This window comes from Colletotrichum truncatum (assembly GCF_014235925.2).
Source record: "Colletotrichum truncatum strain CMES1059 chromosome Unknown Contig_0009, whole genome shotgun sequence".
Lineage (NCBI taxonomy): Eukaryota > Fungi > Ascomycota > Sordariomycetes > Glomerellales > Glomerellaceae > Colletotrichum > Colletotrichum truncatum.
The window spans coordinates 1,355,160-1,380,964 of NW_027222406.1; the positions used below are offsets into that span (position 1 = coordinate 1,355,160).

General features: G+C 52.2%; 8 protein-coding genes across 8 annotated transcripts; 5 read left to right on the forward strand and 3 right to left on the reverse strand.

The window, feature by feature from the left end:
- Positions 1 to 615: 615 nt before the first annotated feature.
- CTRU02_212888 (mind kinetochore complex component) lies at positions 616 to 1,727 on the reverse strand (the record flags this gene model as incomplete). Its single annotated transcript, XM_036721455.1, has 2 exons — positions 616 to 1,602; positions 1,665 to 1,727. 2 exons carry the CDS (start codon positions 1,725 to 1,727, stop codon positions 616 to 618), a joined length of 1,050 nt encoding a protein of 349 aa, XP_036586624.1.
- Positions 1,728 to 2,206: 479 nt separating this feature from the next.
- CTRU02_212890 (uncharacterized protein) lies at positions 2,207 to 3,475 on the forward strand (the record flags this gene model as incomplete). Its single annotated transcript, XM_036721456.1, has 2 exons — positions 2,207 to 2,281; positions 2,345 to 3,475. The coding sequence occupies 2 exons, from the start codon at positions 2,207 to 2,209 to the stop codon at positions 3,473 to 3,475; spliced, it is 1,206 nt and encodes a 401-aa protein (XP_036586625.1).
- Positions 3,476 to 3,822: 347 nt separating this feature from the next.
- Positions 3,823 to 4,842, reverse strand: CTRU02_212889 (translationally-controlled tumor protein; the record flags this gene model as incomplete). The annotated part of the gene is made up of 5 exons (XM_036721457.2): positions 3,823 to 3,907; positions 3,963 to 4,122; positions 4,193 to 4,330; positions 4,413 to 4,524; positions 4,681 to 4,842. Coding segments are annotated over 5 exons (657 nt in total), but the record flags the coding sequence as incomplete, so codon positions are not given.
- A 1,776-nt stretch (positions 4,843 to 6,618) lies between these two features.
- Positions 6,619 to 7,830, forward strand: CTRU02_212891 (sphinganine hydroxylase; the record flags this gene model as incomplete). The annotated part of the gene is made up of 2 exons (XM_036721458.1): positions 6,619 to 7,333; positions 7,424 to 7,830. 2 exons carry the CDS (start codon positions 6,619 to 6,621, stop codon positions 7,828 to 7,830), a joined length of 1,122 nt encoding a protein of 373 aa, XP_036586627.1.
- A 6,949-nt stretch (positions 7,831 to 14,779) lies between these two features.
- On the forward strand, positions 14,780 to 16,082 carry CTRU02_212892 (uncharacterized protein; the record flags this gene model as incomplete). Its single annotated transcript, XM_036721459.1, has 2 exons — positions 14,780 to 14,920; positions 14,976 to 16,082. The coding sequence occupies 2 exons, from the start codon at positions 14,780 to 14,782 to the stop codon at positions 16,080 to 16,082; spliced, it is 1,248 nt and encodes a 415-aa protein (XP_036586628.1).
- Positions 16,083 to 18,286: 2,204 nt separating this feature from the next.
- Positions 18,287 to 18,460, forward strand: CTRU02_212893 (uncharacterized protein; the record flags this gene model as incomplete). The annotated part of the gene is made up of 1 exon (XM_070205929.1): positions 18,287 to 18,460. One exon carries the CDS (start codon positions 18,287 to 18,289, stop codon positions 18,458 to 18,460), a length of 174 nt encoding a protein of 57 aa, XP_070060322.1.
- A 482-nt stretch (positions 18,461 to 18,942) lies between these two features.
- Positions 18,943 to 21,255, reverse strand: CTRU02_212894 (uncharacterized protein; the record flags this gene model as incomplete). The annotated part of the gene is made up of 1 exon (XM_036721460.1): positions 18,943 to 21,255. One exon carries the CDS (start codon positions 21,253 to 21,255, stop codon positions 18,943 to 18,945), a length of 2,313 nt encoding a protein of 770 aa, XP_036586629.1.
- A 1,985-nt stretch (positions 21,256 to 23,240) lies between these two features.
- Positions 23,241 to 24,657, forward strand: CTRU02_212895 (zinc carboxypeptidase; the record flags this gene model as incomplete). Its single annotated transcript, XM_036721461.1, has 3 exons — positions 23,241 to 23,810; positions 23,839 to 23,980; positions 24,041 to 24,657. The coding sequence occupies 3 exons, from the start codon at positions 23,241 to 23,243 to the stop codon at positions 24,655 to 24,657; spliced, it is 1,329 nt and encodes a 442-aa protein (XP_036586630.1).
- Between the last annotated feature and the right edge of the window lie 1,148 nt (positions 24,658 to 25,805).

The window sequence follows — 25,805 nt, forward strand, 5'->3', positions numbered from 1 at the left end:
CTATGGACCTTATTCACATGTCAGTCTGCCTGATGGTTTCGTGCTTGTTCACCCATCCTCTGGCACCATCTCTGTTAGGGCCGTACGCTTAGCCTCCATCTGTTCGGTCCCTCAAGTTTCAAACGCGGAGTTTCAACCGGGACATTTGCTCATACTTCACGCTTGTAACTCTGTAGATAACCACGAGAGCTATTGAATCAAGCTGCGCTCGAATTTACTGATCTCGGGTTGCCGTATAATCTTTCGACGTTGTTGTCGGCTATATTGTCGCCAGCGAAGAAGCGCTGTAGTCGCGTGCTGAGCAGTTTTCCGGTGTGTGCGCAACAGTCTAGGCCATCTCCAAATACTTCTTCCGAAGGACATGGTTAACTGCGTTGGGCGCCAATCGAAGCTGTGCGCAAGCTACCGCTGCGCCAACAGCATCCCAATCTGAATACTGGGTTGGTCGCCTATGGTTGTCTCGAGAGTGTCGACGATCTCCTGGGTTCCGTCCCTAGTGCGGGCTGGTTGACTGCTGCTGCCACAGTGGAAGCAGATGCTGGTCGAACCGATCCCTTCGTCGTAGTGTTCGTCAGAATATTGGGCCAGCTAAGGCCCAACCTCCCAGCCGAGAATTCACGATTCGTCCATGGCGTCAGGGTCAGCCTGTTCACCGGATCCTCCAACTCCTCCGCCGAGGGCCGCTACAACACTTTCCAGACCTTCCACCTCGCCCTTGGCAAACTTCCTTCCCTCGCCCTGCCATTCCCCATCACGCACCTCGCCGTCTTTGCCCAACTCCAGCCCTCTAACAGTTTCAAGGTGTTTCCTTGTCTCGCCTTCGACATATTCTAGTCTTTCCCGTCTCCAACTTTTGTTCTTCTCTGGGCCCTCTTCCATACTAGATGGGTCCTTGAGGTCTGGCATAATATTTCGCAACGAAGTAGATAGAGCTCGCAGAGCCTGTAGCTGTGACAAGTTGAACGCCGTGGTCGTCGTAATAGGCGTCTTTGCATCTCCCTCTGTAAGGTCGCCCTTATTGTGCAAGAATTGGAAGGGTGCTCTGTCGTCTGCGCTTTCAACCTTGACCTCTGCAGCTCCCAGCGAAGTTCTCGTGCCAGGGGGCTTGCCGCCAACAAGATCTTTCAGCTTCGTCAAGAGCGCCGCGTTCTTCGCCTGTTCAGCATGTAGCATAACGTTGAGTCGCTGACTAGCCTGCAGCTTCTGCCTCAGCGCTTCAACGCTTTCTCTCGTAGGCGCATCCTCATGCGCACCTGCCGTGAAGTCAAGGCCATCATAGTGCGCCAAACGCATCCAGTTGCGGTGGCTTGGTTGAATGCCTAGAATGTTCTGCATCACGTAGAGTTCGTACATGTCAAAATTCTTGTCGATGGCAGCACATAGTAGCGTTTCCAGCTTGTGAACGCCGTCGATAATCTCAAGCTTTGCCGTCTCCTCAATGTTAGCCTGTGGTTCACCGGCGGAAGGCTTCTTCTTCTTTTGCTTTAACGCCTTTTCGAATCCCAGGGCTTTGGGGGGTGCTCTGGATAGACCCTGTTCGACGCGGTCGAGGGTTTTGTCGGCTACGGCATTGACATTGTTGATAATGCTGTCGAGGAGTGACTGCCGACATATTAGCCTCTTGCCTAAGAGAGTGCGCTTAGCAGCCTGGAGAAGCAACATACAATTGGCGCATACCCAAGGTGCTCTGTCAAGAGCTCGGCATCGATGATGTTTCGTTGCGACATCCTGGCCTGTCTTGATGTGGACAATCGGTGGGGGAGGATCGTAGTCGAGTAAGCGGCGATGTGCGGTCCAGAAGACGCGACTGACGCGACGAAAGTCAATATTTGGTCCAGCACTTCCCTCAGAGGGGCTAACTTTTCGCGCCTGAATCGCAAGGCGTCCAGCGCTGCTTATCTGCCCGTTCCCGGCCTGCCAGCGCCTAACCGCCCCAACGTTAGCGGCCCAATAGTGAGTTGGGCGGGGCATACCCGTCTTTCCTTCCCTTCACTGCCACTTAAACCGACGTCACGCTGAGGACTGGGATGGAGCGCTGACGAAGAGCCACCGCTGGAGACATTGAACCTCCACCGGCCGCTCATTAATTGCACAACCCGACCGGCCTGGCCCCTTTTCACACCGCCCGAGGCTCAATTCAAACATCTTTACATTTGGCTTCCCCTTATCGACCCTTTTGCGTTCGAAGAAAGAAAAGCCTGGCGAAATGTCTGGATTTGGGAATCTCATGAAAAAAGGATGGCACCCTGAGAAGGAAGGAACTACCTTTAAGGGTCAAGTGGTGCGTTTTGTCGACCGGGCGGAGAGATAGCACGCAATTGAGATACTGATAGATGACATACAGAACGGGCTTTTGGGCAGGAATAAGGACAAAGATGACCGGTCTGGACATGTTGCCAGGCCACTAGCATCTCTACAAGATCCTTCATCGTTCGCGCCGCCGCCGAAACGAGTTCCGGGACAACCCCTTCCTCCGCCATCACGGTCGAGTGCAACTTCTCCCGGAGCACCCCCACCGCCCTACGATGACTCGAATCGATACCCCCAGCAAGAGGAGCCCGAAGAGGAGGCACCGCCGCCGCAACCGTTCCGTGTCAATACGACGGGTCTGTCAACAGCCCATCTGCCACCACCTCCCGGACGCAAAGATGGTGCGGATGGAAGGACGCCGCCTCCTGGTCAAGCGGCCACTCGACCACCCCCGAGTCTACCCCCGCGGCTCCCACCCAGAACACCCTCTGCATCATCTACGACCACTTCGCCATCCTCTCCCGCACCACCACCAGCATCAAGCGGCGGTGGCTACCTCAACCAGAGCGCGATGAACAGGCTAGGCGCGGCCGGCGTGTCAGTCCCTTCACTAGGAATCGGAAAGTCCGCCCCTGAGCCACCGACTCGGTCCAACAACAATAGCCCTGCAGCGCCGTCGCGAGCGGGTGCCTTCTCGCCGCCCAGCGCCGGCCAGATGAACGAGTTGCAGAACCGCTTCGCGAAGTTGGGCAAGTCCTCGGGACAGTCGTCTACCCCACCGCCGACGGAGGGAACTACGATGGAGCAGAAGCAGGCAGCGCTACGAACGGCATCCAACTTCCATAAGGACCCGTCGTCCGTGTCAATGGCGGACGCCCGATCCGCTGCATCAACGTTCAACAATTTCCGTCAACGTCACGGAGACCAGGTTGCGGCCGGAGTAAAGACGGCTAATAACATGAACCAGAAATACGGCATTGCCGACAAGGTGGGAAAGTATGCCGGGCAAGCTGGCGAGCAACAACAGCAGGGTGTTACCAATGCCTCTTCTAACCCATTGTCTCCGCCTCCCGGACTCGTCAACGCGCTAGGGAAGAAGAAGCCACCCCCGCCGCCGCCGCCGAAGAAGAAGCCTCAGCTTGGTGGGGCACCTCAGCCGCCGTCAGGACCGGCCGGCGATGATGAACCTCCTCCGATCCCCTTAGCAACCAAACCGACATTTTGAGCAGTAGTGGGAGCAAGTCAGAGTACGCGAGAGGCGGGGTTTCATTACATAAGGTATGCATTTGTGGCGTTTTTTGTCAGGAACAGTTAGGCCACTATGCGGAGTACGGCCCCTTGAGAGGACAATCGGAATTCAATAGACAAGACAGTTTGCAGTTCACCATGGTACCGAGGGGTCGTCATAAAATACGGCCAACACCGAGTGTTCTTTTTTTTCACTTTTTTGCTTGCTAAGGATCTGAAGGGATATATGCCAAAGCAGATGGACGCTATAGCAAGGTGTCTAGACGTAAAAATTGGCCCAGCACCCACAAAATCTCGTAAACAGGACTTCTCCGCCGAGATTTTTTAAACCTTCATCTCAGAGAGACCGTGCTTCCAGACGATGATGTAGGGGGTGACACCATCCTCACGGTAGTTGAGGAGAACGACCCTTTGCCAATGGTCAGTATTCAGTGCGAGGAGTTGGGTAATAGTATCATGCTTACATTCCGTCGGGGTTCATGGACTCGCCGGTGTAGAACTCGAAGTCCTTGAAGTTGGGCAGGAGCTTCTCCTTGACGTACTTCTGGGCGCCGGACTCGAACTCCTTGACCTTGGCCTCGTCACCCTTCTCCTGAAGAGCAGTCTTAACAGCCTTCATGTAGCCTATCGGGAAGCGTAAAGTCAGTCCTGAGTCTAGAAAAGGATATACATTGGTTATGGCGGCTCCACATACCCTTAAGGTAGGTAAGGTAGCTCTTCTTGTCGAAAGAGGTGGACTGGAGACGGAAAGAGTGGACGATGTTGTTGACCTTGACCTCGGCGTCCTCAACACCCTCATCAGCCTCCTCGGCGGAAGCGTTGGCACCGGTGTCTGCAAGTTTTGTCTCGTCAGGATTTTGCTGCTACACTCGCTAACTGGAAGCGCGCGGGGTAAGCGTAAGGGTGTTACGAACCGACGTTGACAGCGCCCTCAGTGATCATGGCGCAGTCAGCCTCGTAGACAGTGCCATCGATCTCCTTGAGGTCGTAGGAGTCCGAGATGATCTCGTCTCCGGTGATGATGTCCTATTTGGTGCGGGGTTCTCGTTAGCTAGAGTTCCCTATCTTAAGACAATTTTTGTTTTTTTCCGTCTGTTGGCGGGGGTGTGAAGGAGGGGTAAAATTCATCGTGTGAGATGTCATGGGCATCGCGGACTGCCGTGGCTTCGGGGGGAGCTGTACCTTGAAGATAATCATTTTGGCGGTTTGTCTGAGAAGGTCGGAGAGGAGTAAAGGTTGAACGAGGCTGCGAGACGGAAATTCGTTGTCTGAGTCTGGAGAAGAGAAGAAGAGGGGGTCGCTTTTGAAGGGCGAAAAGTGTTCGCAAATTTGGCAAGTGGGAGGACTGTGTTTGGTGGGGTTTTCAACGCTAAACCTTTCTGGGACTGGCGTTGATGTCCAGGCGGGTGTTTGTTAAGGATTTTGCAGAGATGTTCAAGGATTCGACTAACAAGGCAGCGGCCAGCCCGAAGGCGAGAACATGAGGGTCAGCCTGATCCACTGGAACGCAGAGATATCAAGTGGACGGAATTTTTGTCTGGCTTGCTTTATTTTGGAATTTATTTATCATTATCATGCCATTCGATTTAGGCTTGAAACTGTTACACCTTGTACTGTTTACAAGCGTACAAAACTGGAAGGAGAGTTATAGCTACTCGGCCTCTAGCACATGCTGCTCTGGTACTTTTGGTCAGTCAAAGCCTGGATACCTTAGCTAAGTAAGCCGTGAAAGGGGGTGACAGCGCCGGTGCCGCTGATGGCCTGGACGATATCCACATGTTCCACGTTCGAAGCTGGGATAGCCTCAATTGGTTTCTACAGAGTTGTCGCAGCGGTGAATGGATACTAGTTCAATAACTGACCTGCCAGTTTCTTGTGTGTCACATGAGTTTCTCTGGGATGGAGCATCGTCTGGTCTTGGGCTTTGATCCTTATGAGAGCGCTCATAACATGGGATAGAGCGGAGCTTGATGGGACCAACGCCTCATTTTGAGACAAGTCATCACATCCAGCATTTACCCGGATCAAAGCAATGCTTTTTTTTTTGAATACTTTGGTGACTGACATCTTTTGGCTGACTTCACTCAGTCCAAATTAGACTCTTATGGGAGATGATTTGCTGACTACATAGAATGGGTGCACTAGGGTAGTAAGATTAACACAGCGTTTGGATCTATGGACCGCGGGCGCCGGACTTACCTAAGCTACCGACGTGTCCGCGTACCCACGGCAATGACAGGGGACAGCCAGTGGCCTGACACGGCAGCGTGGCAAGCCGCGCATTGCAATAGAGTTATGACAACATGACAAGCCCGGCGCAATTACGCGGATGAAGTGGTGGGCAGTGGTAACGCAGTCATTCGTCATGGGCATCGAAGCTCATCGGGGACGAAGCGCAAAATGTTGGATTATTGAATACAAATGACATTTCAATTGGTGTCTCACAGAGTCAATGGGCGCACTCTTTCGAAAGATTCCAGCTGATTTGTTCGATAACCTAAAGCAACGGCATTTGTGGTTCGATCCGTGGCAAAACCGGGAGACTGTCGAAAGGCGAGAGGCCCGCGCCTTTCCACAAGCGAGATTGATAAAGCGCATCATTCTTGGGGCGTGCATGGGCAGCCCAACGCCTCGAGGAGCCCGGTCTCCGAGAAGGGGAAAAAATTGCCCGCCCGACCTTCCCGCCGTCGCCGCTAAGACCGTTGCCTATCAACTTTTAAAGCATCAAGCGGCACCACCAGGGAAGACGTACCTTTAATACCCGCTCTGCTCCTCTGACTGCGTATTGTGTGTGTGTGTACTGTTGTCAGTCTATGTTTTTATTTTTTTTTTGCATTTCGAACAGGGGCCAAGCTAGTCAAGCCTAGTGAAACCACGACCAACTCGCCACAAGTCTTCTGACTTTATCGTCTCAGCCCTGTCCTGTCTGCTTTGCACCCAGGATTTGGCCTTTCCTATATCCAACCCATTCACTCCTTTAACTACCGCACCCGCGAACCTGCCTCGCCCCCCGCCCTCCCTTTCGAATTACATCTTTACACGCTATCAACCACAACCGTCCCGTCTCTCTTTGACACCCAATCGACCCGAACAAATCCCAAATCAACTCTCGCACCGGCCATGGTGAACGAAACACTCCCTCCCACGATGGCGCTCAACTTCACGTCGGCGGCCGGCGACCTTCCGCCGCTTCCGGCCTACACCCTGAGGCCCAAGCCTGACCTCATTGCCGGCATCCCAGACACCTACCTGAACATTTTCCTTCCGATTATCGTCTACTGGATACTGTCGATGTTCTTCCACTTCATTGATGTCTACGATATCTGGCCGCAGTACCGTCTGCACACTCCCGAGGAGATCACTAAGCGCAATCACGTCTCGCGGTACGAGGTCGCCCGCGATGTCCTGATCCAACAGGCCATTCAAGTCGCCATGTCCACTTTCCTGGAATATATCGACGACGAGCAGACTATCGGACGTGAGGACTACGACGTTGCCGTTTGGGCTACCCGCGTGCGCCTCGCCCAGCGCGCCCTGCCTACCCTTCTCGGCCTGCTCGGCCTTAACGCCGCTTCGCTTTCGAAGAACATGTCGGCCTCGGGACACCCTTTCATCGCCGGCGCACTCGCTGGGGGTCATTACCCTTTCCTTACCACCGAGCTGCTTGACGGATCGCATTCAGTTGTCCCTGCATTCGCCGCTTGGGAGCTCTTCGTCGCAAAGGCCCTCTACTGGCTTGTCATTCCTGGCCTCCAGCTCTTCGCCGCTGTTTCTATCTTGGATACCTGGCAGTACTTCCTGCACCGTCTGATGCACGTCAACAAGTGGATGTACAGTAAGTGCAAGATCTAACCTTTGGCGCAAACTTGACCCCGTTCTGGGATCACTGGCAGAATAGCAAGCGGCTAACCAAATGTTCTCTCAGCTACCTTCCACTCGAGACACCACCGCCTTTACGTCCCCTACGCGTACGGGGCTCTGTACAACCACCCCTTCGAGGGCTTTCTTCTCGACACTCTCGGCGCCGGCTTGGGATTTCTCTTGACCGGCATGAACGCTAGGCAGGGACTGCTGTTCTTCTGCTTCTCCACTATCAAGACCGTTGATGACCACTGCGGCTACTCCCTGCCTTGGGATCCGTTGCAGCACATCTCGAGCAACAACGCCGCGTACCACGATATCCACCACCAGACGTGGGGCATCAAGACCAACTTCTCTCAGCCCTTCTTCATCTTTTGGGACCGCGTTCTCGACACCAAGTACAAGGGCGACAGGAGGAACCGCCTGGCAGTGGCAAAGCAGAACAAGGCGACAGAGGCCAAGTCTAAATAAGCGTGGAATAGAAAAGGTAAAACGAGGCTGAGGTCTCCGAGATGCCTACCGACTACAGACTCGAACAGACCATTACCGTCCTACGATGACGATACAACATATAATTAATCGCTCAACGCCATTTTCTTCGATTCTTCTGTACAACCGCGCCTTCTATTTTTCTTCTTGAAACGCAAAGTTCGATCGAGACTGGTTTTGGATCAGCAGGAACCAAGAGGGGGGGAACCGGGTCAAAAACCCCCAAACGAAGGAGACAGGATTTCTATCACTTCGGGGCGTAAAATATTACTTTTACAAACAAACAACTAGGGAAAGCATGGGAAAGGGCGTTTTTCATGTGACACGCACAGCAACGTTGGGAGCAAGGTCGGTTGTAGTTTTTTTCATTTTTTTTTCTCTTCCTTATTTCTTGTTCAAGTATTTTGACCATGAGAGAAGGAAAGAGAGGGGGGTTTGTTTGTATTCGGCACACTTGATGGGGAGCAACTCGTAGCAAGCGAGGCTCTCGTTTTTTTTTTTATCATCTTCTTATGCAGCTCCCATCACGTTACCCCATCCTTCGAGATGTCAAGGGAAGGGGACAAACGTACCGGCTTTGGCGGAACGTGGACACGAAAGTAGTATTAAAGGGGGGGCTTGAGGACGTCATTACTTCTAGCCCGCTTATCACATCACCTAATGGACGATAATACGGATAATTCACATAGCCTCCGGCGCCATCTGTGCTTCCTGTATCGTTCGCTTCTATTAATACGTGTACCTGCGTAAGCGGGAAACAGGTATGCAGCCAGAGTTAAACAGAATTGGACGCGACGCGGTACAAACACCCAAGTGCAGGTAGTAGGATCGTTCATATGGGAGCCGGGCCTCGTAACTCCCGAAAGGGGGTCCTCGGCCATCCGAACGCTTGGGACATCTGTCTGACCTGCCATCACCACTTGAAACATTCGATTGATGAGGAAATTGAAGGAGGAAATGTGCGCGTTTGGAAGCTCAATTGCCTCAGAACGCCGTCCAGCCCCCTTGGTTAGTGATCACCGTCGCAACATACCGGTTACACTTTCACCCCGCAGCTTGTCCCTGCTGCTGCTGATGCAGCCTGGCAACTTTTCCCACGTCCTTGGGTCATTGGAGGCATTACAAACACAAAACCGCGTACAAAGGAGCGGGGATGAGACATGTTGGCAGTGCAGCGCTGTAGCATAAAATAGGACCGTCCGTTGGGCTGTGCGATCGCCTTGGCCGTGCCACGAAACGGCAGAGGAAGCACCCGACTCAGTGATCTGCGCGAGGACTGCGCCCGTTTGCAGCGCGTCATGATCGCATCGGCTTCCGTGCTCCTGTGAAAGACTGGAAACAAAACAGACAGGAGCATCTACATATGGACTTTTGAGCCCATAATGGCCGCGAGTTGGCAATCTCGGGGAGACGGGGAAGATAAGCGATGGAGGCGAGGAACATCTATTTTCAGTTGGAGGGCGGTCATTTGATGTCGTGAACCTGCAGCGAGGTAGTGTCGTCTTTTGCGTCTGCTACATTAGTTACACCAGTTTACAGTTCAGGCTCCATATTCCATGGAATCTCGACAGAAGGCAGGTGGCGTTGCCAAGACGCAAACGGCCGAGTATAACCTGTCGAATAAGAAACAGCTCATCCGCTAAGTTCCGTCTTTCAGGGTACGCATAGCAAAAATAAGTATATTCCTGCTTGCCGCTCATCGTTCATTGCTCATCGTACACCGGAAGTTAGGGGTCGATTCGAAGTCTACGGAATTTGTCCGCTGAGGACCAGAAAGCGGACTGTCGTGCTCCATTGTGGTTTTTCTTGAGACATGCTCTCATCATACTCAAAAATGGCTGGTTAAGAGAAACCAGATATTGGTTGCGAATTAGTTTTCATACCAACGAATCAGACACTGGGCACCCTACATGGTATGCTTTGCCCCTAAACAGCGATGAGAGTCAATCTGGAGCCTACCACGTTACGGCTCCTAGATGCGCTGCAATTCTCTCTCAACCTCTGTACGTCGTCTTTACAGGGTGTATCTGGCGATCGAATCAAGCCGAGGTCTTCGGAAGGTCGGGGACGGCTTCATTGAAGATGGGGCAGAAGGGACGAACGAAAGCCTTGACCAAACTATCTGCTGCGACGCGAGAGGAATGGGGCCGAGTCAAGTCAAAGGTATTATTGTAAGGGGCATTGGGGAAATCGTGCGTACCGGTCGCCTTAAGCTGCCTGTTTTAGAACGTGTCAAAAACATAAACACTGCTTTCGAGTCAAGTCGAGACGAATGTCGAGTCGGCCGTAACAGTTGAAAAGGGCGCTGCAGAGAGGTCGCGGACCTGGTCAACCCGGCCGAGTGCGCTCCAGCCTCACACCGATAATAAGGTGCGCTGTTCTGTCTGAGATTAGAGTTAAGCTCTGAGACCAGGGAAACCTCGAGATGGTGCTGTCAGAGAATGTGACTCGAGCATGACTGTATAGCTCATGTTTGTTTGAGGTGCCGCCGACCTTGCAGTCGGCAGTCGGCAATGGTCTGGACAGTGTTGATCACGAGGTCTCGACCAGGCCACAAACCAGGAGGTCTACGGGACTTTACTCAAGTTGACGGATTTGGTCTGGCGCACTGGGCATGCCGCATTATGGGCCTTTGGAATGTCGAGTCCGGCTTTGCCACGATGTCAACCAATGTTCTGCGCCCAGAGTCTGTGTCGCGACGTAAACGACGCAAGCGGAGAGTGCATTGGATATGTTGCATCGTGATCGCAGCCAGGGGCTGGGGTCTTGAAGCCATCTTACGTCAGTTGCGAAAGTCATTAGCCAGCGTAACGCTCTTCCTGGAACCATGTTTGTGATATGATCAATACGGTATCAATTAGATGTTGCCGCTTTATCGTAGCATAACGCCGAAAGGCATGTAATGCGAGGCGGCGTAGGTAGCGTACATGGTAGCAAGATACTAAGGACATGAGCGGGCACAACTCTGGCCTCGGGCTGGGTAACATCACAAAGAGATGCAGGGTTCTGCAGCTGGTACCTTAGCGCACTGATGTGGCTGCACCTCTGGCTCCATAGCTGGGATATATGACAGGCGTGGTCGTCTGTACGCCTGTCAAGATCCGGAGCGCAATGTAGTGTTGGTGCTAGTTGGTTCTGGTGGGCTGTTGCTGGTGTGCTGGAGCTGGAGTTCCCGTCAACGGACTTTTGCTCGGCGCATGTCCGATCTGGATTGGTTGTCCCCGATGCATCGAGATGCGTGGCCGCTGGCAGCAAGGTCCGTGAATGGCCCAAAATTTTGATGGAACCGAAAAAGGGTCGATAACGCCTGTACGCTATTCGCAGCGGCTTTGCATGATGGTTATCGTTCAAGACTGAGACATTATAGGTTGAGTTGGGTTGGCTCTCATATGCTTGGGTCACAACACCATGTCCCATCCAAGGAGTTCAACAAGCCTACGGCGTCTCGTTTTTGTGTGAGGTGTAAAATGGCCAAATACTGATTCTCGGCACGGATATCTCAGGGACAGGGAGTGCGAGGTGTTCGGGTTGGGGGACGATGTTTGTTTGCATCCGTGCCAGGCGTATGGACATTGGTACCTTGTTTTCGATGGTAAGAGTGCCGAGTAGTTTTCGTCCGGAGTACGTCTGGGGACGGGAAGCTCTGGCACTGTACACCAGGTGCCGCCGTGATAGGTCTCCACCTATTATGCCTAATCACGGTCAACCTCAGTGAGCCGTGTGACTGACCAACATAACTTTTGCTGCGTTTGATCATCTGTGCCGCCTTCCCGTAGCATATCCAATACCCATGCCTGCCATGGCATTATAATGGCCTTTGTGTGTATACAATGGTATTGATGAGATAGCGGCATTGATGGCTTAACTCACCAAATTGCGACACGTGTGAAATGGGCCTCGGGTCTCAGCTTAATAGGCAGGCTTCAGCATGTAACTCTTCCGTTTGTTGGCTGCCAGATATCTAGCCCTAGCCACCACGGTCAATGTTGGCTCTGAAGAAGAGAGGAAAGAATACAGGACACCCAATACAATTCGAAACCCCGTGTTGTCATGCTGTGTCCTGGACAACGAAGCCATGGGGCGGGCTACATTTGTTGTTTATCGATCGCCAATTGCCGTTTCCGCCAGGGGGTTGTTGGACCTCACTCCGTGGGCAGAGGTAAATTACAGAAGCGGCAGTTTCTTCCGGTTCTTACCTGCACGCGCGATAAGAGAGCGTGCGGGTTTGTTCAGCCGAGAGGAGGCGCAAGGTGATGCATTCCAAAAAATGGCAGGATACGCCATAGCAAGGAAAGCGCATGTTGCGCCTCCCGTACTTACGCAGTTGCGTTGCGTTGCATTGGGTGCAGGTGCAGACCACCAGACAGCGAGTAGCCCATGCGGACCTTGGTGTTGCTTCTGCTCTCAACCGCTTTTTTTCTTTCTTTTCTTTTTCCCTTCCCTTTTCATTCATGTGTCTTGAATCCTTAAACCATCCTTTGTCTCAATTCATTCCATGCCGCGAGGAGAAAGAGCAACCAAGGGAAACTCGTCCAACAACCAACCGTTGTCGCCGTCCACTGAAGTCCGAGACTGTACCCAGCGACGACAACATTACAACACTCCCTCGTCACCTCCGACTGCTCGCAGCCAATCCCCATTAAGCGGTACCTTACATCGGCGGACCTTAATCAAAAAAACGTCGTCCAATCGATCTTCCCACAAGGCCACATCCCTGCTGGTGCACCCGGCACTCAACCTCGAACAAGGACGCCCACATGGCCTGACGAGGCATCACTAGCCCTGGCCATATTAGTGGATTGCATGAACTGCCCTTACTACGTAGTACGCCCCTTTCTCAAATCCCTAGAGACGCAGTTGGCTAAGGAGCCTCTCCTGCCTGCCTGGGGATAGCACTTATTTTCTACCACGCTGCGTCGGGAAAGGTTAGGGACTCTCCCAAAGACCTCTGGTCTGATTTTTGGCCGCTTCTGCCACTCAAAGCCACAAACCCACCCAGGCGAAGCCTCCAACTCGTCCCGTTTTACCCAACTTGGCACAGGTGATGCGCTTGGCTTTCACCAACGACGCCTCCTCACCAGGGTCTCACGGGTCTTGCGGAATTACCAGAGGGGCTCTCGGGGGCTTTTGGGGGCTCAAAGCGCTTCTCCCGCCGCCGACTTGGAAACAAGGAGCTGCGAAAATCCACAAAACCCACCTAATCCACCTGTTCTTGATCTGGTTTGCCTTGTGCTAGTGCGCGAAAAGCTCATTCAAAAGGCCTGGGAGACCCTGGTCGTGATCTCATTCCCAACTGGCTTAACTGGCTGCCAGGGCACGTTTCTGTTGCGACTATCTAATTATTCTCTCACTCGCGCTACTGCTTCATCCTACGGTACCCTACGGCGCTGCTGGTAATCCTTAGCCCTCCGTTCCATTCAGTTCAAGGTTCTCGAGACGTTCCCCAGTTCCGTCTGAGGTTCATATATATTAGAGGGCGACTTGGGGAAACTTCCCTTCAACACCCACTCGCACTCCAGACTCAAGCTCAAGGCCCCGATCCAAAGCCAGACCGAGGACTAGACGGGTACCTGAATTCCATCTCAACCTCTAACACAGTTTTGGGCACCCCCAATACCTCCGTTACCTCGCCTGTTCCAAAGCAGAACCGTACTTACCTTGCAATCCTTCCTCTGCATTCACAGGGCCCGCCCGCTTGTTTCTGTAAGCGCTCACCAGTCAACGATCGACCTCGCCCATCCCAACGGCCGTCCCGGCGCTTCCACACACACATCTCGACCCCTTCATTGGTCGATAACACCCTCCGTCAATTTCAAATCAGCCTTGCCTGTTTTCAACCTGGTGCTGCTCTGCGTCTATCTCGACAGAATGGGACTGCTCCTGGCGTTTCACTGAAATCAAATCAACCTGTGGTATCCCAACCAACGCAGGCCAAGTAGACTTACACCACACCGACCGGGCCAACAACCAGAGGAGGAAATACCAAGCCTTCAACTGCACCAGCCGCAGACGTCTGGTGTGCTGTGCTACTGCGGGACAGCATTCCCATTAATTGAGACACATTCCCACGACCTATTTCATTTGGGCTTTGCCCATCCCGCTCTTAACCATGGACCCTACCACAACACTCTTCACTTTTATGCTGTGAGTTTTTTCTGTCGGGGCCATTGTTCACTCATATTATTCGCTTTCGTTTCTCTTTTTGTTCGCTGGTCGAAGCCTCGGCATCGTTTTCGCTCCCACCCAGTCAGCCATCTACGTACCTTCATTCGAACTTGCATAATTGTATGTTTGGTCAGGATCAGCATCACCCCTCGTCCCATCACTGTCTACATCTAAGTCTCGCCCAATCCTGCCACAACAGCATGTAGCGGGCCTTCGAAAGTTCGTCGCCTTTTATTTGCTTGTATACTCTCTTGGATTTCCCCATAAGGTCGGGGAACACCTTCGGGGACAGGCGCCGAAGTTTGTTTGGCTGTGTGCTTTACCAGCTGCTTGGGCTTCTGTTTCGAACAATGTCGGATGGAAAAGTTTATATCGGGCTATGCCATGCCCTGCGTCCCCGGCCCTAGCTTGCGCCCGTTCCTCTCCTTCCCATCCACCATCATGAGCCCAACGGCAACCTTCCGAGAACTCCGTCAAACGTCTGCCAAAGCCAAAAAGTCTCGCCGGCTTTGGTCGGCACCTCGTCCACTTTGGAGGGGGCGACAGGGACAGGGACCCAGGTCTGATGCTTGGTGGAAGCCTAGTGGCTGACGGCTTACACGGCCTCACATCATCATTGACACTTGTCGAGCTCTCTTGATATATAACTTCCCAACATCCTCGGCGATTTATTTTGCTGACCTATGTGACTTTCAGTCAAACCCATCCGACCGTAAGATCAGTGCACTTGGTTGGTTCTTGGGACAATTTCTCTAAGCCTTACATCATGGAGCGAGACATTCGACGAGACCGCGGCCAATGGCGCGGATGCCACACCTTCAACGACATTGTTATCGACGATGATTTTGGTGTTAGGGATAAAAAGCGAAACGGCGGTTTGAAGATGGGTAATACCTACTATTACTACGTGAGTGGCTACTGGTGTTGATTTTCGCCCTGGTCCATTCGCTAACACCGTCTAGTACGAGCTTGATGGCACTCATGAGACACACAATCCTGCTCTCCCAACTACCACCCAGTGCCCTTACCTACCAGGCCAGACAGTCAACACGTTGGATGTTCCCTATGAGATGGCTGAGCGCAAGCGAAGTGCGTCTTTAGGGTCCTTGCATCACAGCGAGTACAAAACCATGAACCCGGAGGACAAGTTCATCACTCCTCGGCCCCCACCACCAGTCCCTGGTAGTCCTAGTCAGCGGCTCGGCTCTGCGCCTGCAGCTCCCCCAGTGAGGTCAATCTCTCGAGCTGGTTCTGCATCACCACCACCTACATGGCGCCGCATCTTCTCCAGAAAGCCCTCGACGAATCGTATTACGGATCGCGCTCGCCAGCTGGAGGAAGAAGACCGACCGGTTTCCCCTTACTCCTATGCCTACTCAGACGACAGCCAGAGCATCTCTTCCTCCGATGGCAGCCGAACCCGTGACCTCTCACCTGAGAGTCTGCGCCGATTTCTTTCTGACGACAACCTCTTCGCTAGCGTCTCTGCCAGCGTCGAAGGTCGCCCAACTGTTCTTATCCCTGATGACATCGTTGAGGAGAACGAGGATGACGAAAACTTTGCTTCATCAGCTCTCTCTGAAGTCAACCCTTACACTACTAGCCTGTCACCGCCACCCTTTAAGCGCTGCCACTCCGACAGCAGCATGCCCACCGTTAGCACTGCCAGGGTTCTAACCCGTGAGAAAAAGTACTCCCCCCTTCCTCCTCTACCATTGAACGAATTGGAGGAAGCGCCCCCCGCATCGCGCTTCTCTTTCTCATCCGACTCGAGCGTTGCCTCCTCTGTCGGCCCCATCTCTCCCGAGGATGAGATAGTTTCCTACTACGACTCAAATGAGGACGATCGCTACTCAAACGAGAGTGATGCCAACTTTGTCCAACCTTTATCGCTGCCTGGCACGAGGAAACCTTCTTTGGAACAAAACTACAGCTTGCCCCGTGCACCCGGCATCAAGAATCATCCCGGCGTTACCACCGTCGTCTCCGCACCTGTCGACAATGGCCTTGACGACTTGGTCAACGAGATGGGCTGGATGGTCGATATTATCCGTGGAAAGGGCGTATAATCGCTTTTCCATCAATTTACTTTTTTCTTTTTCTCTTTAAAAAAGCAACTACGGACACTTAATTACAGCAAGGTCACATAGACAGGGCTGCATTATAGGTTACACAAGGCTTGCACTATGCATTAGCCCCCCTTGTGAAGGGTACGCGAGCGCGGCCTGGTGGCTTCAGCCACCGACCGATTACAAACGGTTGGAATGGAGTTTTTGGACGGAGTACTGGACGATATACCCATTTTCATTTCCCCTCATAACCACTCACGGTACGGCTATCAAGCCCACGGCGCTTTATGGAGTGGACATTTTTGAGCGATCCGGGGGCAAATGGAATGGAGACAGCATGAAAAGCTGAGTCTTCGATTTTGGCTCAAAAAAGTTGGAATGGGCGCTTCGCATTTGGCGTTTGGAGTATCTGGACGATACTTGTTGCAGCAGCTTACAAGCCTGCTGAATTGACTTGGCGATGGGCCATCTGGAACGATGTACGATTTGCTAGATAACGAATGAAACATCTGCCATGACTCAATCCGCACTCTAACAATGGATCGTGATCTCTGCCCATGACATGGCTCTCACCTCACCCTTTTCATCTCAGGGTGGCACACAGCCTCCCGTCTGAGACTTGGCTTCAGGCGTTGTCGAAAATAGCCTGCTGCGATGAAAGGCCAAGACTACGCTGACAGCAGGTTTCAAAGGAGCAAAAGCGGTAGAAAGAATAAGAGGAGACAGTGCGTGCGAACGTGAGGCTCGGCAGTCACAACACACTCTCTTACGTGCGCATTCCGCGTGGCAAGGAAGTAACGCAGCGCATCAAACCGTCAAAGAAGCTTAGCTACTAATTATTTACCAGTGGTCAGGAAAGGGGGTGGGGCGAGAGGAAAGAGGATTGAAGTCGATGGGAAAGTTAAGTCTTCAAATTGCAGGCTGGCAATTTGTGGTGGCCCTACTCGGTCTGGTTGCCGGAAATGGCGCTCTTTCTGTAATTGTCTTCTTGCCGAAAAGGAGTTGTTTCCTCCTACCTACGACAGGCACGGAGAGGGGTGGAGGGAGGGGGATGATGATAATGCAACTTTACACTATGCGACACCTTTCGAGCAATGTTTTCTATTTCCATCATTCCTCGACTGCCCCTGACCACAATTCCGAACTGCATGTTCCCACTCAGGAAAAGAGAGGTTTGAAAAAAGAGGGGGGGTGGTATAGTGTGTGAAGGTCTCGTGAGATGGGGTGAGCATCTCGATGCTCGCCTCGTTCTCGTGTATTTTCTTTTTTCTTTTTGCATTGGGTCGCAGGTCGTGTATGACTTCTGTGACGACATTGGCCTCTGATTCGCGACATTCACCATAGGTATGGGTGTATGCGATTATTTGTGTGTCGGCCGCCTGAACGGAGCGGAAAGTTTCGAGCCCTCATTCACGGCCGAGATGGACGAGATGGTTTGTTCGAGGCCCGCGAGCATAACAGCGGCCAGCCCTCTCCCCTCGCCCTTGTCGTCTCTCCTCCCGTCCGGACTGTTGTGTTCCGTCAAGGGGGGTTACAGGCTGGTAGTCTATTGGTGTATGGGAGCAGATGGGAAAAGGGCAAAAATCGGTCTTCAAACATGTCCCTTCTATTTCCCCTGCCCTACATGATCATTCGTCCGATGCTGGCAGTGGATGGCTGGTGGAAGTGAGCGCGGGTGGACGACTAGTGCAGTATGGATAGACGGGAATCCGATATCGAACCCGAAAGTTTGAATGGATTAAAGACGAAGTGGTATGTTGTAGCGTATGAGGTGTAGTGAGTGTGTGTATGTGTACGTGTGTGCGCTTTGATGAGAACTTAAGTTAAGCATGAGCCCATGGGCCACTAGACACCTTAGAGATGCAAGAGTATGAGGCGGACGTAACGTTTGATTACGAAAGGGGGAAAATGTGGTGTGTGTTGGTGTGGCAGCATGCTTTCACAAGCGCCCCCTGTCGGTTCCTGACTATGCTTACCCGTGATAGAGTGGAAGAATACGAGTAATGCTGAAAAGCAAAGGACGTTTGTAAAGAGTCGTGGACGGACAGAGTTGGGGGGGGCGGGCAGAAATGTGCCTGGCCTGAAGATTGAAAACGTCCCAACCATGAGAAGGATCTTGAGAAAGAGAGTGATAAAAAAGCATATTTTCCCACCACACCCTCACCCATTTTTTCCAAGACAAATCAAGTTTTTTAACGTTTTTCATGCCCCCCTCCCCCCCTTCCTGGCCCTCCCCTTTCCGACCGACTCTTACACCTTCCGGTTTGTTCCCTAACCCCTTAAACCTGTGCGTCGCTCTAGATGGGCACACATGGGAAAACGCTGGGTTGATTTTCCTGCTTCTCCGGTGCCGACCCTCCCTCCGGAGTACCGTGTAGCTGTCTCCCCGGACCAAGTATCCTGATGTGGTGTCGGCATCCTGGGACTCGGGTGGTGTGCGCATGTGGGCTTGTTCGTGGGCTGGTAAGCTGTTGTTCTTGTTTAGTGTTTGTCAAACAGCAGATTCAACAGTGGCAGGCTTGGCAGGATTTGACGACGAAGTGAAGCAGAACGTCTATTGCTCGAAGCGTTCTCTCGAGATTTCAGGAGCAACTCCACAGAGTGCCGCGGGGTATTATTACATACAACAACAATAGTAGATTTACAGTCCAATGGTTCGTTACAGCGTTACACCAACGGGCAAAACAACCTTCCTCGCACACAGGCTACCCCTCCGCACTCTTCTCCCAAGTAGCCCCTTTCCAGTTTCGGTTGCGGATTCCGATCTGATCGGGAGAAGCCTATGCGGGGAGAACCTGGAGCATGAGCAGTCACCCCCGTCTCATTATTCAGTCACATACACATCAAAGTCTGCCCTTACTCAGACAGGCGTCGCAACCGGGTCGACCACGGGTGCTGGCGCAAGCTCAGGCTCTGCTGATTTTACTTCCTGGTCTTCCTGGTTCTGGACCTGCTCTGGAGTCTGATTTTGAGCCTGCGGTTGCGGCGGCTGCGTCTCCGGCTGCGGCTGCGCTGGCTGCGATACTGACGGTGACGGTGCGGGCACCGTTTGTTTATCGGTCCCCGTTTCCGACTGACTTTTCTCTTCCTGAGGAGGCGATGTGGCCTTGTCCTCTTTAGGTTCTTGCTTCTCTGTAGCATCACCAGTGGTGACGTTGCCTCCCTCCTTTTCTAAATTCTTATTCTTTGGTTTACCATCCCCTTTCAGGAATCTCTCTGGTACACCACGGGCCGCGAAGGTGCAACTGCCGACCCATGCGCCAAGGAGACTACTCCATTTATATTCCCCGCGACGCAAACGCTGGATTTCCTTGTAAGCATGGGCGTTGTGATAAGGTAAGCCCGTGCCGGGGTCGCGGTAGCGGGCCGGGTGGGCGGTGATCACGCAGACTGGGCGGGGCGCTGGCTTCGCTAGACGATCCATCCGCCTTCCAAATAGAACTCGGGTTTGAGTTGTCTTGTCCTTAATGAGATTCTCATCAAAGTTGCGTAGGATGAATGCGTTACGAGCAACCTCGGTCGGTGGAGGGTTTTCCGGTGCTGCTGGTTCAGGCGGCGGTGATGGTGGTTGGGGTGCTACGACAACTGGCGCTGGCTTCGGAGGAGCTGGGGCTTGTATCGGTTGAAGTGGTGCTAGTGGTGGCGGCGGTCTCGCTGTTGGGGGTGGAGGCGGCGCAGGCATTGAGAGGGGAGATTTGTGTTGAGACGTGTTGGGCGGCGCGAGAACGTTGGACTTGGGCTGTGAGGTGTGCTGTCCAAGGTGAATGCCGCCCAGAGGCGGGGCGAGCACCGGTGGTGCGAGGACAGGGGCCGCAAGAACAGACATCTTGGGGGGCGGCGGTATAGGCGGTGGCGCCATCAACTTGGAACTCAGTGACGGCGGTGGTGATATTGTTGGCGGTGCCATAAGCCTTGGCTTGTCTTCGGGTTTAGGAGGTGTAGGCGAGATTGTCGGCGGTGGAGGGATAGGAGGTGGTGCCATGATGCTAGGCCGATCTTCCGTCTTCACAGCCGGCGCGGCCTCTGCAGGCTTTGCCGGAGCCACAGTTGCCGGTGATGGCTCTTTAGGAGTACCATTTGGCTGGGAAGCTTCGGCATTCACCGACTTTGGCGCCGCGGACTGAGTTTCGACAGGCGATTCGAGCTGACCATCTGGTGTTTTGGATGGCGAAGGTGCAGATATGGAAGCTATAGCGGCAGGTGCGCCATCCTCCTTCTTCTCAGCCTCCTTTTCATCCTTTTCCTTGCCTTTGCCCTTTTCTGCCTTTTCCTTCTTCTCCCGCTTCTTGCGGACGGGTTTCTCCTCCTCTGCCACTCTGCCAACATGCTTGAGGTGATGTTCCCATTCGCCTAGCCCGCTCCAGTATGTTACGACAGGTCCTTTAAGCGTACGGTTGTTCAACGCTGCCAGCTTGGCCAGCCGTTCCTCTTCGCGGGCCTTCTCTGCCTCTTCCCATCTGTTCAATGACTTGGAATTCCGCTTCTCTACGATGGCTGCCTCGGCCAGTCGTTCCTCTTGAGTCATCGGTGGCTTCTTCATCGCCTCGAGCTTTTTGGCCTTTTTCTCCATTATAGCCAGCTGCTTCAACCGTTTCGCCTCACGTTCCTTCATCTGCAAGTGTAGCTGTTCCTTGCTGAGTACCGTAGTCTGTCGAAGAGAGGCACGGACAGGCATGTCGGCCGGTGATGGGAGCCAGCTCGTTCGTTCCGACTTCTTCTTAGGTCGTGGAGCCGGTGCGGCAGTCTGGTTCGCGTCGATGCGTACCTTTTTTCGGAATTTGGCGGGGATGGCCTCCTGAGCCTTGCGCTTCCGTGCAGCAGCCTTCTTCTCTTTAGCTTGCTTCTCAAGCTCCTTCTCTCCTTCCATGTCATCTCCCTGATTCTGCTCGTCTTCATCGTCAGATGATGAATCCATCTGCACGTCGGAACCACCATCACCGACATCGGTGAAGCCCTCATCATTGTCATCTTCGGCAAACAGCAGTTCGAGATCGGAGTCAGGTTCTTCGTTGGCAAGCATCGATTTCATTCGGTTGCCAGCGGTAGACCGCTTTGCACGGCCTGTTGCAAGCCACTCAACGGCTGCTGGGCTTTCATGTTCGCTGTCGCTGCCGCTTCCAGAGTCCGAAGACTCGTCGCGCGATGAAGGTTTGGAGCTCTCGGTCGCAGCCATCGCGTCGATCGGTATCAAGGTTCGATTGATTTCTTTAGTCCATTTCTGCAGCAGAGAGATTTCGCGACTGCAAAGCTCGCCTGCACGTCGGAACTAGGTGTTTGGTGAGTGACAAAGGTTTGTTGGGTAGACAAGCTTGGGATGAAAGTGCAAGACGCGTCCACGTTGGAAGAAAAAAAAATTCTGGAAAGGTGGCGGCCGTCACAGGCACTTGTGACGTCTGACCACTACACCTGTCCAGCAAGGGACTCCCCTCCGGTAAACTAGCAGGCGAACTGGGCTGGCAGTTGGAGAGACCAACGCCCCCAGTTGACCCAAATAAGCTTAGTGGGGCTCTTGGGCAAGCTTGCCGGAGTTTTCTTCAATTTATGACTCTACCTTCAGACGTGCGTAGATGGCTTGACTTGAATTTAGAAGGGTTTTCTTGTTAAGATTTTTTCAAAATTGTTAATAATAAGAAATTAAGAGGCAGAGAAATACGAAAGAATTGGCGTGGGAGCATAACAAGAGGGATTCTAAGCGATTTGATTAGACGTAGGGGTACAAAGTTGAAGTACTCCAGTTCCCAACTCTTCCAAGTCGTTACAAAGCGGTTCACATGCAATTACATAAACGTCCAATTTAGGTTTTTGGGAGTCTGTTAGATTACCTGAGCTATCGTTCCGAATGATTTAATAGACAATGTCAAACTGGCCAAACTTTACACAATGGAACTGCGGCGTTGAGTCTTCAAGTCAGAAATGTAACGGAACCGGAAAGCGGGGCCGTTGATGTACCGGGGCCGGTACGGAACCGTTCATCCGCCTGGGTTCTCTCTAGGCCCGATTCGTGACAAGGGGTCATCGGAATATGGGCGAGCTCACAAATACATACTCTAGACACACTCACTCAAATAGTCTCCCCGTCCTCACGTGTACAAGCAGGATCATAATGTACGAGAATGACACAATAAAATACAAAATAGATGATTTAAAGCCACGGCGGTAGTCATTGCGAGTGGCTATAGCCGCTGAAATTGAGCGGTCCAGCCGGCGCCAGTTAGTCACACAAACCAAGAGCCATGAGATGCGTTCTAAAATGTGTGTTATGAGGGAAGGATAACCGTAGGATTCGATGCGCCGTGCTTCGATCGGTGAGAACGAGATGTTTACGTGTCGTAAGTCATCAGTGAGAGGCCATTTACGTACTATTCGATCTTGTGCACGATTGTCTGAGATTGTCGGATATGGATTGCAGGGGCTTATCCATGGAGATCGCTTGAGGCATACATAAAACTTTGAGTAGTAATATATTCGCAGTGTTTTCATTGGTGTGTGTCAGTTGATGTGTGTGAAACATTTCTGATAGTCTTCAAGTTGTTGTAGACTTTGAGCACGTGTTGTATTAGTGTAGCACATTGTGTTGTGTATTGATTCGCGCCATAAACTCTAGACTCTTTGCTGTACAGTTGATTTCCAGCAACTGAAATCAAGACCCCATCTTTCCTGCTTGAGTACTCTGGTGTGACCGACGCTCAATGTTAGAGCAGGAATTTTCGGGTCGTTCGGGTCCTTCCAAATTACGATCGGTTATCCTCGCTGCCAAGCCTCAGCGTCGCTTAGGGTAGGAGTCAACCAACTGCCCAAATGGCTTCGCACCTACTATTCTGGGAGTAGCTCTGCATCTCTATACGACGTCGCGACTTTCCTCGCTACGCTGTGTTTAAACACCCCCAACCTCATTGCTACCTTCATCTGCAAAAGTCAGGAACGTCATCGAAACATTGCGGCCTTGGCTTGCATGTTTATCAACAACCCCTCACTTGTATCCTGTTAAGGTTACCAGTCAGAATGAAGGCTAGAATTGCCTAGCCCGCTTCAATGGGAAAACGTAACGAGACAAACAAGGAATGCGTGACAGAATAAGTAGATATAAAGACGCCAACGTCGCATTGCAATCTTTGACTTTAGTGGAAGAGTTACGGACCTACATGAACACAGGCTGCGATGAAGTTCATCAGTGCACTTACCTTCTCGTCTTTGGCTGCGGCCTCGGCCATCCGATCTACCACCCAACATGCTTCCCAGGATGCCAAGGTCAACTACGATGGCTACCATGTGTATCGGGTGTCCACGGCAAATGCTCCAAGCGATTTTGAGTCTCGGCTGATTGCTTACCACTCCATTGACTTGAACGGCTTTGTAGAAGTTGCAATTCCGCCGAGTGATATCAGCAGTTTCGAAACGCTAGGCCTTGAGGCGCAGCTTTTAAGCAGTGATCTAGGCAAGGAAATTCGAGAGGAATCTCTGGCAGAACAGCCTTCTCCTTTAACCAAGCGAGGCGAGCTACCAAGCCTCAGCTGGTTTGACTCTTATCACCCCTACGACGACCACGTTCAGTACTGGAAGGACCTACATGCCGCATTCCCAGACAACTCAGAATGGCTGGACATTGGCTCGTCATATGAGGGTCGCAACATCTTTGGTTTGAGGCTTTGGGGTGGCAAGGACACAGGAAATAAGCCAATTATCCTCTGGCACGGCACTGTTCATGCAAGAGAATGGATCACAACATTGGTCAGTGGATTTCCTGCACCAAGTCAAGATGAAGAAACTGACACCATTCGTCAAGACTGTTGAGTACTTGACTTACCAGCTCATTGAAGGCTACAAGTCCGGGGACAAGAATGTAACGGCGTTCTTCGACGCCTACGAGTTTTACATTGTTCCCTTCCACAACCCCGACGGTTAGTCTTACAAGTGAGCCCTGCCGGGGTTAGTCACTTCACTAACAGCATAAAATCCAGGCTTTGTCTATTCTCAAACTACAGACCGCCTCTGGCGCAAGAACCGCCAACCGCGTTCTAACACTACCTGTATCGGCACGGACGGTAACCGTAACTGGGGCTTCCAGTGGAACTATCCTCTTGAAGACGGCAGCGTGTCTGCGAACCCTTGTGGCCAGACGTTCCGTGGTCGATGCCCCGGTGACACACCTGAAAACATTGTGCTCTCAGCCCTGTCGCGTAAATTGGCCGCAACACCAGGAGGTATCCGCCTCTTCATTGATTGGCATAGCTATTCTCAGCTCATTTTACTGCCCTGGGGATTCTCGTGTGAGCCCGATGTCCTTCCCAAGAATCTACAGGCGCAGCGCGATGTTGGTGCCGGCTACGCGGCTACCATTGCGGCGACAAGTGGCGAGGAGTACCTCGTCGGTCCTTCTTGCGAGATTCTGTACTATTCGACTGGCTCAGCGCGGGACTTTCACCACGGCGCACTGAATGCGACTTATTCATGGAGTGTCGAGTTAAGGCCGAAAAGCGGCGATTCTTCAGGTTTCGTGCTGCCGCCCCAGTTCATCTGGCCGACTGTCAAGGAGCACTGGGAAGGCATCAAGTATGTGCTCGGTGTGGTCGGTTAGGTGGTGCCTTCAAGGTGGATTAAGCTTGTAGTTTTTAATACACGCTGAAGGCTAGGAAAGGCTCTACATTCCTAAACTCTGTATGATGTCATCTGTCATATTGACATATGCACGTCAAGGGTGTCTGCCGTCTATAGGCTTAAGGCAATTGTACATATGATAAGGGACGAATCTGGCATCAAGAAGCATTGCACACTTGACATTTTGCATAATGGTCGTAGTAACGGACTACCGGTTGCTAAATTACTACAAACACCGACCGTTTTAGAACTTTGTTGGAGTAGAGGGCTGTGGTAGACCAAAAATAAGGGGCCAGCACTGAGACGTAACCTCCCACACCTACAAATCTTTTCTACTGGGTTTTGAGTAACATGACTGCAAGTGAGATCGCCCAAGACATCGAAATATCCGCATCTCTGCATTGAAATTACATGATATAGGTGTCAAAGGGGGGTCTGGTGTTCAGAAATGACCTATTAACGCTGAAAGCTACCTACTACTAAATACAGCCCAGACCACATAATGAATAGACCCTCAATGTCCGGTATATAAGAAGACCAACTTCGTTAAGACTATTAAGAACCCAACTTTAACCCTCAGCCTTTCTCATGGAAGATGCAAGAAGGTCACAGGATGCATATGAGGTGGTAAGCGTATGGCCACCATAACGAGGTCGAATTATTACTTCGCCCAGTGAATAGAGTTATGCGGGACCTGTAGTCGGCTTCTGGTAATGTCCAAAAGAATCTCGGACGTCAGGCCCCATGAATAGAGGTTCTTATTCGGCATCAATGTGAAATCGAGAACCCCAGCTGCCCTAAAGGTATTGACATTGGGACTCTGGTGAGATGGTTCGATCTTGTACCGGCTGTGCGCAAATACCTCCAAATCATCGTAACAAATCGCTTGATCCCTGACATGTACGTAGAGGCTCCCAATTTGATCATAATCTCAACTTTAACCTAGGTTCACTGACTGAGGGTGACCTGCACATGGGGCTATTATCAGCACATGGTTTCATGATTGCATCAAGTATCACAACGCTTGTCGGGACCCAGAGCATTGAAAGCAAGTACCTAGGTCAGGTATTCGTCATAATGCTACTGCAGAAGAAGGTTACAGTATTGTAGGCATTGCTGGTCACACCC